The following is a 14,747-nucleotide window of genomic DNA, read 5'->3' on the forward strand; positions in this document are numbered from 1 at the left end:
CCATGTATAATCCACATGCATGGCTCTTTCTCAGGTGCCCCAAGCTTGAAAGAGAAGTTGAGCAGGAAATGAATTTGTGCCACGCAGCACTGCCCTCTAGATGCTACCCCTCGCACCCACTAGCAAACTCCTCTGGAGTGAAGAGACAAATGTTCTCTTCAACACCTGAACAGGGGATATAACACCGGGACGGAGCCTGCCCCATGCTGGCCAGGCTTAACACAGGGCTTACTGCAAATACCCAGGCTATGGTTTTCAAAAGCGAGTATCTCCGATCACATCCGTTAGCAAGCAGAGTGCCAAGGAAACATTACTTAAACAGTGGATATGGGCTTCTGCACCCAAGACAGAGGTACCTTCCTCTGAAACGTTGGAGACCACCTGGGGGCAATGGCAATAACTCTCAGGCCCCTGCTTTGACAAGACCCCCCCCCCCACCAAAGTAAAAAAAAAAAACAAAACTATAGTTTCTGAAATAAGAACAAGTTATAATACCCCATAAGGCCCCCATACCCACCCCATTATTTCCAGGAAACACATGCTACCTCATAATGAAGGGAATGAAAGGTGCCATGCTGAGAGTGGAATAGGTGCCGTCCATCGGGGAAGGGTAGAGTCTCCCCAACACCAGCAGTAAGAGAAACATGCTTGGATGACGGTTTAGTTCTCCTGCATCACTGAAAAAAATTATTGTACATGAAATATTTAAAATTTAAGAGGTGCAGTACTTTCTTCAAACATTTTTCTCATTAAATAATTCTGAACATCAAGTGAGACTCTCTATGATCAGAAGATAGCTTTCATTCTTTTCCCTCCGTTTACCTCATGTTTTCCTAATGTGCAAATAAGGAAGAGCTACTGGCAAAGCCATGGTTTGGGCTTTTGCACACGACTCTTCTCAAAGCTAACTGTTAATTTGCGTCTGTGTTTTGATTTGAGCTGTTCATACAGTAGAGAGGTGGCTGTTCCAGAATATGCAATGTGAAACGTTCAACAGCCAAATGTACTTATGAAAGCTTGAACAGTCACTTACTAGGGCCAGAAAAGCCTGTCTGTACAAATTACTCATGTGAGGAAATGTATCATAAACAGAAGTAAAATTCATTGATGTTACTTTGCTTTCCCATTACGGATAATTAGTATGAATTCATATCAAGTGCCAACACTGCTAGAAGAATAAAAAAGCCCATGTTCTAAGATGTCCATTCTAACAATTCCACCATCAGTACAGAATGTGATTGAAAGCACAATGGTAAACTTTGCTATCTGCCCTGATCGGACTGGAAGCCCTCTGAATGGCTTTATTTTATGTTTCCAGGGTCACTGGCCACCTTTGCTCAGGTGGGCTGGTACCATTTCTGATCACAGGCGACCAGATTAGTCAGCTATTTGCTTAAGGTCACAATGGTCAACTGTAGCAGGCCAGTAAGAAAAAAATGGCAGGTGTTTGTGACAGCAAACTCAGTACGTAAACACACAGATTTTTATTTTTTTTAACTTTTTTTTTTAATTTTTAAGTTTATTTATTTATCTTGAGAGAGAGAGAAAGAGAGAGAGAAAGGGAGAGCACGAGCAGGGGAGGGGCAGAGAGAGAGGGAGACAGAATCTGAAGCAGGCTCCAGGCTCTGAGCTGTCAGCACAGAGCCCGATGTGGGGCTTGAACCCACCAACCGTGAGATCATGACCCAAGCCAAAGTCGGACACTTAACTAACTGAGCCACCCAGGCACCCCACCCCCCTTTTTGATAGTACCATCCTGCCCCGTGTGAAGGGGGATCTCACTGAGGTTTTGGTTTGCATTTCCCAGATAACCAGTGATGCTGAGCATCTTTCCATGTGTTTATTGGCCATTTGTAAACACATAGATTTTTAAATATCATGGGAAGAAAATGATTTCTAGAAGAAATCACCATGTGCTTCTAAGAAGCTGGTTCCTGAAAAAACAGTATTACATTTGATAAGACAATATAAAACAGGATTTTAAAAATATAAAATATAGTATAAAAACAGGATTTTATACAACTTTTCAGGTACAGGAGTACTGTAGAGAATCTGGCAACATGATGTAATAAAGAAGTAGTTTTAAAAAATCCATCTGTGTTACAAGGAAGGAGGGGATTAAAAACTGTTGCCTGGAGGGAAAAAAATCTTGATGAATGAAGTAATTCACTTCCTTGATCTTACTGTGTCCCACCCTATTCTCTTACCTGTCCACAGTATTAGCTACAGCTTCCAACTGCTGGAGAAGAAAAGGATAGAGTTCTGGGAAACGAGAAAAAAATTCGCTTCCTGTCATTCTGTAGAGGGAAGAAAAAAAAAATTACTATCATTTATTTCCTCTGATTTAATGATAAAGCTTTTTTATTCTATTTAAAGAAAGATAACCAAGATCATTCACGTGAATATTTAATGAAACAAAAGTTAAGAACAAAACCTTACCTTAAGAATTTAACAATCAAACAAAACATTTAATTTTGATTTTGGAAGTGCTCTTAACACATGGACTTTTCTCTCAAAATTTAAGATTATGTATATTCACAAATATTTGATATTAAATTCTGTTGGGGAAGAAATAGGTAATTTGTGCAAATGCTGTTTCCACAACTGATGTGGACTATGAATAGAGTCAACATCTGGTTGACTGAGGTTGACTTGGCTTCCATAATAAGGACAGATCTAGAACAGGTTTCTCCAAGCTGGCACTGGTGACATTTTGGACCAGACAATTTTTTGTTGTGGGGTACTATCATGTGACGGTAGCATGTTTAGCAGCCTCCATGGCTTCTACCCACCAAATACCAGTAATACAATACCGCCTCACCCCCGCCCAGTTATGACAATCAGAAATGTCTTTGGACAATGTGAAATGTATCCTGAGGGGCAAAATGGTCCCCAGTTGAAAACCACTGGTCCGGAGTATGGGTATCAGAAGCACAGACTTGGCGTGTATGGTTCTGGATACCCAATCCCAGCTGACTCCTGTGAGGATTACCTTTCCATCTTTATACTCTTGAATTCTGACAAGATCATTCAATCGGGTTTCACAAATGCTTATACTCATGTAACCCACACTCCTATGAAGACTCATAAAATTTCCATCATCTCAGAAAGTTAGCTTGTGCCCCTCCCAGTCAACTCTCAATACCCAAAACAACCAATGATTTGATTTCTATTACAATTTGGTTTTGTCTATTCTAGAATTTCGTATAAATGTAGTAATACATAACCTAAGTTTTTTGCGTCTGAGGCCTTTTTCAGTCAGCATAAAGTTTATCCATGGTATTTGATGCAACAATAGTATGATTCTTTTTTTGTTGAGTAGTATTCCGTTGTATGAATATACAGGTTTGTTTACCAATTCTCCTCTCAACAGAAATGGGCTGTTTCCATTTGTAGGCTATTATGAATAAAACTGCTAGGAACATTCCTATACAAGGTTTTTGTCAACATCTGTTTTCATTTCCCTTCAATAAATATCTGAAAATAAAATTTCAGCATATCTAACATTCTAGGAAACTGACAGTTTTCCAAAATAATTATAGCATTTTATATTCCCATCAACAATAAGCAAGAGATCTAATGGCTCTATATCCTTTCCAACTTTTGCTGTTGTCTTTCTTTTTTTTCACGTTAGCCATCCTAGCCGGTATATAGTGGAATATCCCTGAGACTTTGACTTACATTTCCTTGATGACTAATGATGATACTGAACACTCTTTATGTGCTTTGGCTATTGATATGGTCTTTTGTCAAGTATCCAAGATTTTTGTCTATTTTTAGATGCTCGTTTCTTTTGCCATACAAGTGCATTGCATGTACTTTTTCTTAGTTTGTGGCTTGCCAAATTATTTTAATAAAGTCTTTTGATGAGTAGAAGTTTTCAGACCAATAACTGAATCAATTTTTTTCTTTTATGATTCATGCTTTCTATGGCTTAAGGAATCTTTGCCTATCCCAATATCACAAAGATACTCCGTTTTCCTCTAAACGTTTTATACTTTTAGCTTTTATCTTGAGGTCCATGATCCATCTTAAATTAATTTTTGTGTATGGTGTGAGGTACAGGCAGATTCTCTTTTTCTCTTTTTCAGATTTATTTTTTTTTATAGTTGACATACAATGTTACACTAGTTTCAGGTGCAAAATTCTTTTTCTTCTACATTGGTGTATCATAATTTTAATAGGGAGATGCCGTAAGAAAAGATACAGGCCTTAAATAGGATAGATGCACCAAGTTCATGAACAAGAAGATTCAATATTTTTTTTTAAAAAAAGATTCAATATTATAAGGAGGAAATTCTCACCAAATTCAATGTAATTCCAATAAAAATAATAATTGTGCATGTGTATGTGTATAACTGGACAAGCAGGTTTTAAAATGTATATAGATGCATCAAGGGCCAGTGGTTGCAAAGATAATCTTGAAGAGCAAGGAGGGAGGACTCACCTAACCAAGTAGTGAGAAATATTATAAAACTTTAGTGATCAGGACACTGTGGTGACGAGTAGGCCCAAAATCAGAATCGAGAGCACGGGAGCAGACACACATATGCACGAGAACTTGACTTCTGAAAGGGCTGGTGCCACAGACGGTGGTACTGTAAGAGATCACTAGGGCTCTGACAACCAAGTATCCACACAGACAAGATTAAAACTGGATCCCAACCTCCCACTACATACAGAATTAAATCCTTGAGAATTCAAAACTTAAAAGGTAAAACTGCCAAACCCATTAAGAAAACTGTAGAGAATAAAATTTATTAAACAAGACCCAAAAGCATCAACTAGAAGGAAAAATTTATATATTCAACTGCATCAGTTAATAGTTTTTAAAATTTTTACACCAAAAAAAGAAAAAAAAGCACAAATAAAAACACAAAATAACACATGTACAAAACACTTTTGACAGAGGAGTAGTATCAAACATTATGGAATAAAAGAGACTAAGAGACTTAGCTGACTTTTGAGGCCAAAAAAAGACTAAACACAACTAGTGGCCTTTGTTTGGATCCTGATTCTAGCAAACCAATTATAAAAAGACATTTCTCTTTTTTTTCTTTTAATTTTTTTTAATGTTTATTTACTTTTGAGAGAGAGAGAGAGAGACAGAACGTGAGTTGGGGTAAGGGTAGAGAGAGAGGGAGACAGAATCTGAAGCAGACTCCACGCTTAGAGCTGGCAGCACAGAGCCTGATGTGTGGCTCGAACTCATGGACTGTGAGATCATGACCTGAGCTGAAGTCGGCTGCTTAACCAACTGAGCCACTCAGGCACCCCATAAAAAGACATTTCTAAGACAATTAGCAAAAGTTGAAGATCAAGGAATTATTAACTTTGTCAGATGTGATAATAGTATGGTGGTATTTCTTTTTAAGCATCAGTCATGCATCCTGAAGTATTTACAGGAAAAAAAATGACACAATGTCTGTGACCTCCTTCTCAGGACAAGAAATGGACAAATTAAGATTGGCACAATGTTGGGGGCGCCTGGGTGGCTCAGTCGGTTGAGCGGCCGACTTCGGCTCAGGTCATGATCTCACGGTCCGTGAGTTCGAGCCCCACGTCGGGCTCTGTGCTGACCGCTCAGAGCCTGGAGCCTGTTTCAGATTCTGTGTCTCCCTGTCTCTGACCCTCCCCCGTTCATGCTCTGTCTCTCCCTGTCTCAAAAGTAAATAAAACGTTAAAAAAAAATTAAAAAAAAAAAAAAAAAAAGATTGGCACAATGTTGATAAGCGTTGAAGTTAAGTGCTGGACTATTCTCTTCTTTTTAAATATTTTAAAAATTCCCATAATAAAAAGGTTTCAAAATGATGGAAGTAAACATTTTATTTGCCAAGCCACAAATGGAGAGAAAATGTGTAATGCATGTAACCGAGAGTTATATAGTTAGTATTAGACTATGTGAAGAACTCCAGTGAAACCAGTAAGTTAAAAGACAAACAACTCAATATAAAAATGGTAAAACCTGTTAAAACATAATTCAGAGAAAATAAACATTAGTGGCCAATAAACATAAGATGCTCAATCATACTGAGCAATTGGCAAAGATTGAAAAATCCAATATCAAGTATTGGAACTCTTAGACACTGTCGATGGAAACAAAAATTACTACAACAATTTTAAGAATAATCTGGCATTTTCTTGGAAGCCACGGATGCGTTTAGCCAGTGATTCACAAATGCTATTTCTAGGTAAATGGCCTAATAAACTCTTGGACATGGGCGCCAGAAGGCTCGTACAGCATATGCATAGCAGCCATATGTCTATCAATAGCAGAGTGATTAACTGTACACTCACACAATGGGTTACTGTAGAGCAGTAAATCTCAATGAACTACAGATGTATCAACAGATGTATCTCAGGAACATAATGTTAAGTGAAAAGAGCAAGTTAAAGAAGAATACAAGCAATATAATCCTTCTATGCAGTTTACAAGAAAGCACTAAATAATACATTGCTTAGAGAAATAAATTTAAGTGATAAAAAAAATGAAAAGCAAAGAAATAAGTAAAATAAAATTGGCAAAAGTAATCAATCACTTCTCCAAGGGGGAAAAGAAAGGAGATGGAATTAGGAAGGAATATATAAGGGGCTTCAAAAGAAATGCTCCATTACTTATACCCCTAAAAGTGTTTGTTGCATAGTTACTTACTCTTTATAGCTTATACACACTATATAAATTTTCTTTTGTACCTATTTCACATTCAGTAAAACCAATTTTTTTATAAAGAAGAGAAAGTCTTTACTCCCTTCCAAATTATAGATCATTTATTGGACATCTGTGCAAAAATATGCTCACTTTTTTTAATTAGATATTTTTGTGGAAAAAAATAACAAACACAAATGTTAAAAAAAAAAAAAAAACCCACAGACACACTAGACCCCTCAGTGTCCCTCCTCACAGACAACTATGCAAAAGCATCTCTGCTTTCCTTCTAAAAAATTTGTTTATACAAGTACCTACTTTCAGTTTAGCCCTTTCTCCCCCAGCAAATACGCATACTATACATACAGTCATGCCCCTTGATTTTTTTTTTCATTTAAACTCTACCTGAGAAATCATTCAATATCAGGCACACTTTCCATTCAATGGCTGCATTGTATGTTGACTGTAATTGATTTCAAACCTGAATGATAGGCTTTTTGGTTGTGAAGTTACTTTTACAAACAATGACATGTAAACTTCCTTGTTAATAAATTGCAAACCTGGGGTTTGCAGGGTCAGTGTTTTACACAGGGAGACCACAAAAACATTCCGCTACAGGCCACTGTTACATTCTATAGTACCTCTAAGCAAAACTGGTCAGGAAACTCCTCAGTTTCCATTTTTAGTGGTCACTTAAAACTTTATATGAATTAAATATTGAAATCCCTGCATACACTAGCCCATACAGAATCTCTCCATCTACACCACAAGGCCTGGTGGATATGTCTTCTTGAGGAATCAATATTTCCAGGGGAGTAAGCCACTCCTTAATGGTCTGATATCTCTTGGTTGTGTCAGAAAGAGAAGTATTCTCATGTAAGCAGACCATATGATTGCATCACCATGATCTAGAAATTGCCTTGGTAAATAACTGGCTCTGCTGACCACAAATACCGCCAGAGAAAAGGGCCGTGGAGCTACTATTCTCAAACTATAGTCATTGTTTTCATTGAATTAAAACTAATTGTTCCAAACAGCAAATTACCTCATTCAGTTACCTTAGCAGGTATTTATCAACTTGTCTATGTTGCAGAATATATGAAGAAGGTACGTTATTCAAAGTTAAACATTTGGTGAATGTTTTAAGTAACAGTTTTGTTCTCAATAACTTGCTGGGTTTTGACTACATCTTTAAAAAAATATTCTGTTTAAAATTATTGCGCCATGCTTGATGATGTAGGACTCTGAAGCACCAATTGTGCATCTGACAGGGTTTAAGAAAAACTGAAATTATTTTCTAAGGAGAATTCTGACCTTGCTCAGGTACTCAGCACATAGGAGTTGCTTTCTATTCTAGCATTCTCAGACTTCTCGAAACTTGTTAAGAAAATGTCAACTCTATTTCTGACCAGGGCTCCAATTCACTGCAAATGCAGAAGAGTTGAGTACTCACCGGGTTAGCATCATCTCAAGTCTGCATCAGCCAAGGGCTACTAAAGAGTTGGCTAAATGTGTACAGAGTGCTGCCTGAAGGATATGCGATATTAACAATTCTCATGTATTATAAAACAGAGCCTCAAGAGGTAAGGTGTAGGAGGATATCAGGATTGTCCAAGGGGCTTATTCAAACTTCACTCACTACTGATTCTCAACTACACAAAACGCCTACGGTTCATGGGCACCTCATAGGTTTTGCGCTGCCTGTAACCTATAGCTTTATTTTAAAAGGCCCAAATCATGAGACTATTTCAGTTCATATGTGAATCCAGGAACATGTGAGTCTTACCTCTCATTTCTACTTCATCAAACCTGTAGTATGATCATATTTTTCTCAGGAAAGTAGCAAATATTTTAAGTACCTACACACTTCATGTTAAGCACTGTGCTAGGTCCTATGGAAGATAGTAACAATATGAGATAGTCACTGCTCTTGGGGCTTAAGATCTGGTTAGGAAGACAAGACACATGCATAGACTACAACTAACAAGGTAGGGCAAGCCAGTTTAAGGGTCAAATAACTGAAGCTTACGGTAACAGTGGAGTTGGGAAAGATATCACTGGGAGCCGGAGAGGTTAGGGAATGGTTTGTGGGAAACGTGGAAACCAAGATGAGTCCTGAAAAATTGGTAAGAATGGATTAAAACGGAGAGAAAACAGTATGGAGAGGGTGGGTAAGTACAGGATCCCACTGGGTAGATACACTGGCTGGATGAATCGAGGAATTCAATGACATGTGAAGGTAGAAAAGACAGGATGGCATACAAGTTTTTAGAAATGTTAACGCCAGACTAAGCAGCTTTGCCTGTGTCTTAGAGGCATCGAAAGTTTCTGAACAGCAGAGAGATATGTCAAGAGAAGATAGGCTGGACTCGAGAGAGGGTAGAACACGGTGACCCAATGGACCCACTGGACATTCACTGAATGTATCTTTTCACCTCAACCAGAGCATAAATATCTATAGGTAAGAGACCATATTCATACCTCCTTGCATCGCTCTTCATACAAACCACAATTCTACGTAAACACTGGATGACTGGTAAATATTCTGGCCATGAATGAGTAAGTCGTATTAGCCAGAGAAGAAAAACATTCTAATATAGATGCCCTCAAACCTATGCGTTATGAATTTTTTCTTTTCTCTGGGACTGATACCCACCCAACTGACACCTAACTACCCAACCAACTTCAACACAATTTATCCTAATCAAGGAGAAAAGGAATTATTACTAAGGTGGCAACAAATTAAAAATTTCTTAAAGTGAATCACTAGCTGTATCTAAGGACATTCAAAATCATGATCTGAATTAATAAACTGAGTATCCTGCCAGGGCTTGAAATTTCTGAAACACAAATATATAAAGCTTGTCTCACTCATTTGCAAACAGTTCAATTCTAGTTCACCCATATAAGAAAACAGGCTGATAGGTCATCTCCACAAATATAGCAAGGCCTGGGGGTAAATTCTCCAGTGACAGGCATTTCAAACCTGTTCATCTCTGTGGCCAGAAACTAGCCTGGCAACTTTATGGAAACAAAAGAAGCAGTGACCAAAAAGGAAAAACAGAATCTCTGTAAATTCAAGCTTCTAGGAAGACAAAAGGAGACCACCAAACACCAAAAACACAGACAAAGGTGAAAACAAAAAAGCTGGGATAGAGTGAGAAGAAAGCAGCTTTAACCTTGGGACTGTCAGACTCTACAAAAGGGGAGTTATTCCCCATCTCGTCAGGTAAGAACTATGCAGGCACGACCCCTGAGAGGCCCTTGGGGAAACACAGGAGCTCCTTGAGGGAATCCACTTGCCCAGCACCAGGAATAAGGTGCCAAGAGCACAGAGTGGTTGTGAGCTGCCCCAGGGCATTGCTCCTCCGATTCACTGAGTGGTAGGCTCTCCCAGAGCCCAGCCCAGGCTATGAACAAAGCAGGCAGGCAACAGAGGTTTACTGAATGAATGAAAATGCCTGCCCAGCACTGTTTTGTTTTATTTTAAAAGCTTTTTAAAAATTAGTCTAGCCCTACTTGTTCATTGGAGAAAAATTAGATAGTAAAGGGTAATGCAAAGAAAAATCTGAAAACCACCACAAACTCACCACTCAAATATAGCTGCTGGTCTATTCTGTTGTCTGTCCACCTACACCTTTCTCCTCCTCATACATTCTTCTATAATCTGCTTTTTACACTCAACACTGTTCCAACAACACTGTCCCATGTCAGTATGAACCCATCTGAATATAGTAGCCTCAGTGTGGTATACACTCTGTGCTTTTCCTACATTCGAACATACATCTTGGGCACTGACCCAGACACCGGCCCAGAACAACTCGTCCCCATCCTGCTAAGCCACATGTGGAAGGCAGTCCTGACTCCAGCTACCTTCGGAGCTTCCCTTGGCCTGCGCATTCCACATCCAATTTTGGTAATGCCAAGGGTCTAGTTTTTGAGAGCCTCTGAGCTTTCGCTGTTTTGGCGGGCTTTGACTCCCCCCTGCCATCTAACAGCCACGGAAAATCTCAGTTGAATCAAGCTTCTCTATCTCTTAGAGACCCTGTCCTAAGATCTGCCACACATACGGAAGTTGAAATGCCAGAAACACATGCTTCTGAGCTTAACAAAAGCATCCTGATAAAAATGATGATGCAATGAAAAGAAGAATTTGGTGAAATGTGCTACAAGTAAAACGGAGCTATCTCCAACCCCTAATTCCTACATACAGATCCCCTATCATTCTGAATCATCTCAGGAACAGGGATCAAGAGAGTAATGTGCAAAGGTATAATAAAGAGAGAAAGCTTGCAAAGGCAAGCAAAAACATGCAGAATAAGGAACTCCATAGTAAACAGCAGCAAAGGCATAGCTTGTGCCTGGTTTTTAAAAAAACAGGACTTATTCACAGGCCATGGAGTAAACACCATAAACCTGGTTTCATTAGATGAAAACAAACGCTGAAGGCAAAAGCCTGGTGGTTTTCAGTCGGTTTTTCAAATGGGAACCCAATAAACTATTAAAACCTAGCTACTCCCCAGATTCTGGCCTATAAAACCACTCTAGAAGAGAGAAAGCAGCGCAGGGCCTGTGTCTCCTTGCCACGGTGATTGCTGATAAAAAGAACAAGCGCATCTTAAGAAAAACAGTACCCCCAAATGGAAACAAACCTACAAAGAAGACAAAGCACACACACATTCAAAGGATGGGCAAATGCAAACTAATAAAACAGAAACAACTAATAAAGAAGAAATCTGGGCTTGGAACCCTACCAGGAGGACCATCCATCTCTGACTCTGTTCCTAGAATCCTCTCTCCGCCACTGAGCGGGCCTGACACCACCATTTCTCCTTCGAGTAGTGGTCATTTAAACAGAATGAGTGATTGGACCGAACAGATGTCAGAGGCCCCAAGGTCAGAATCTCACACCCAGCAAGCACTTGTGATCCTTGCAATGGTTCCACCAGGAAGTCCTGTTACTAAATTTCAGGCAAACCATGACGGAAATTAAAGGAAAGGCATCTTCTTCAGGGCCTCTGCTCTGAGTGCACAGACTCTGACCAGGTCTCCTCCCAATCTCATGTCTCTTCCTATCCTCCGTAGATAGCCATGAAATGCTTGGACTTCTTGAATGTTTCCCTAATCCTTCCCTTCGGGAGCTGCTTTCCAGGTGGAGAATCTCCTTAAGCCCAAAGTCAGCCATCACTATACTATACACATGGAGGGAAGTGGAAGAGCCCTGCCGTTCTCCTTGTAGGAATCGCTGGCCCAGTGGTGGACCTAAAAATACATTGCTACCCATCACACAGCCAGATGATCAGTAAACACGCCACCTCCTGAATTCCTCGTGTGTGCAAGGTCCCATCTGGGCAGCTTACATGGATTTTTTTTTTTTACCCTAGAAATTTGTTTCTTGGGAAATGCTCTTTTTTAAATCCCATCATCTATAAAATCTCAGAATCGGTCCACCTTCAACAACTAATTTGATAGTCACTTTCTAAACGGTTTGTGGTAGACTGTTCGCAAAGATGGCCAGCAATAATTCCTACTACTCGCACTACATGTACATGCCTCCCTCCCTTCAAGAGGTAGGGCCTATTTCCTCTCCCTGTGACTCTAGACTAGATCAACTCAACAGAGGGCAGCGGAGGTGATGCTGTACCAGTTCCGCCTCAAGCTTCAAGAGGTACACCAGCTTCTGCAGTCACCGTCTTGAAGACTTGACTTCTGTGCTACCCACACCTCCCCCTGCCCAGTCATTTACCCCCCAGCTGAGGTTCCAGACGTGTGAATGGGAAACCATCTGGGTTCCTCCAGTCCCAGCTGAGGTCTCAGAGAATGCAGTCACCTGAGTGATCCAACGTGACACCACATGGTGAAGCTCAACCAGCCAAACCCAGCCAAAACCACTGAACCGTGAGAAATGATGAGCTGTACCTGAGTCCACTATATTTCGGGGTGTTTGTTATGCAGCAACAGGTTACTAAAACACGGGACCGAGTTAGACTCTGTGGAAAAGGTAATACTAAATAAAAGTGATGCTGACATCAAGGAACATACAATCTAACCTAATTACTATATTTATTCTCTCACAGCTCTGGCAGCCAGAAAACTGCATCAATAACATGGCCCAAAGTCAAAGTACCAGCAGGGCACCTCCAGAGGCTCTAGAGGAGACCCTGATTCTCACCTCTTCTAGCTTCTGGCAGCTGCTGGCCTCCCTTAGCCAGTAGCTGCGTGGTTCCAACCTCTAACTCTGTGGCCACACTGCATTCTCAGACCTGTCTCACACTGTCTCTCAGACCTGCGCCTGCCTTCCTCTTATCCATGATTGCACTAGAGCCCACCCGAACAATCCAAGATAATCACCCCACTGCAAGATCCTTAATTTAATCACATCGACACAGACCTCTTGTCTTTACCAGGTAACACTTACAGGTTCCAGGTATTGGGACTCATGGGTAGGGGGATTATTCTGCCTATCTATCACAACCGCCAAAATATAAAAGCTAAAGTACTAAGGGGCAAGAATGAACATAAATGATTTATTCCAAGGCAGTGGTTTTCCAAATCTTAAAGCAAAGGACAACTTTTTTCAAATATAATTCCAGTATTTGAAACAAAACAAAACAAAACGAATCCAGAACTGTTCTGGTTGAAGCAGGCTTGAGGTGAGTGATGATCACCTTGGCCTCCCTCATCCTTAGCAAGCACAGGCCTCATCCTTAGCAAGCACCTCTGTGGACTTGAGAGGCACACTTTACAGTCTGAAGGCTTTAGAAGATGAAGTCCACATTCCTCACCCCCTTCCTTCCTATTATCCCCATTGTTCCAACCTCTTTAGCTAAAGAAGCACACTCTGTGCACCACCGCTCACTATTCCCTACAATGCCGTTGCTTTATCAAACATGTTTCAACTCTGTCTCCTCTCACTAGGAAGTTCGCTCCTTGACACCAAAAGCTGTCTTGTTTCTTCTCCAACCCCAACACCTAGAGTGGTGCTGGCACCTAGGAGGCACTCAGGAAATACCTGCTGCCTTCTGAATGTTTTCTCAGGGCTCCCTCCACAAATCGTGTCCCCAATTAACAATGGGCTATCTTCTTTTCAACCACAGGAGTCCTATCCCCATCAGGCTGACTCTATAAACCGTGCAGGATTACAGACATTCTTATTTGATAATTCTAAATTTTTTTTTTAAATTTTTATTTATTTTTGAGACAGAGGGAGACAGAGTGTGAGTGGGGGAGGGGCAGAGAGAGAGGGAGACACAGAATCTGAAGCAGGCTCCAGGCTCTTGAGCTGTCAGCACAGAGCCCGATGTGGGGCTCGAACCCACGAACCGTGAGATCATGACCTGAGCTGAAGTCAAACGCTTAACCGACTGAGCCACCCAGGCGCCCCCTTAGTTGAAAATTCTAAAGAGCATCGTATAAGCATTAATCTCCTAGTTAAGCATATGCACTCAACATGCAAACAGTTCAAACAGTGCTGAAACTGCCTCATCCAAAACGCGAGCAAGAAATCACCTAGAAATTTCTTTTACTCATTAACAATATACTAATTTAGCATAAGGTCCAGTATTTCAAAGTAAGTTTTCTGGTTTCTATCCCTGTAACACTTTTATTCTTTTAACTTTTTCAAGATCCTACTCTAAACTTTATAGACATTTTCACTAAGGCTAGTATTAATTGGCCAGTTTGTATTATTAAAATGAAGGGAAGGTGCCAACAGAGTTCCAGCCTTCAAGGACCATATTAGAACTAGAAGGACTCTCAGAGAAGTCTGTTATTCTGATCTTTTAATCTCACAGATGAGGAAACTGATGACCAAAGGAATTAAGGGAGTCTCCCAAGATCAAAATACAGGTTGGGAGGAAAGTGCAGGCCTAGAACCCAATTCTCTTGTTCTGCAATCTAGCCACCAGACTTTTCAGGGTTTCTATTACACAGGGAACCCAACCATCCCTGTGCGAGGCATCTGCATAACAAGCAGAGGACCCTGTGGCCCAGACAAGCCAGTTTTCAAAGGAGTGCATGTCCCGCCATTGGGTCAGACAGCTATCTCTCCATTGCTGTCAATCAGCCTGGTCAAGTTAGATTAAGGTTCCCAACTTGAGCT

The 14,747-nt window shown here is 40.4% G+C and overlaps 1 protein-coding gene across 6 annotated transcripts in view; it reads right to left on the reverse strand.

The window, feature by feature from the left end:
- The window catches only part of THADA (THADA armadillo repeat containing), a 324,964-nt gene that overhangs the window by 180,735 nt on the left and 129,482 nt on the right, over positions 1 to 14,747 (reverse strand). For all 6 annotated transcript variants that reach the window (XM_053890646.1, XM_053890645.1, XM_019465008.2 and 3 more), the window contains 2 exons: positions 2,208 to 2,297; positions 546 to 677 (listed from right to left, as the gene is read on the reverse strand). In XM_053890646.1, coding sequence (XP_053746621.1) covers positions 546 to 677; positions 2,208 to 2,297 — 222 coding nt within the window. The remainder of the gene's footprint in view (positions 1 to 545; positions 678 to 2,207; positions 2,298 to 14,747) is intronic.

This window comes from Panthera pardus, unplaced genomic scaffold, assembly GCF_024362965.1.
Source record: "Panthera pardus isolate Hobbes unplaced genomic scaffold, ASM2436296v1 HiC_scaffold_25, whole genome shotgun sequence".
Taxonomy (NCBI): domain Eukaryota; kingdom Metazoa; phylum Chordata; class Mammalia; order Carnivora; family Felidae; genus Panthera; species Panthera pardus.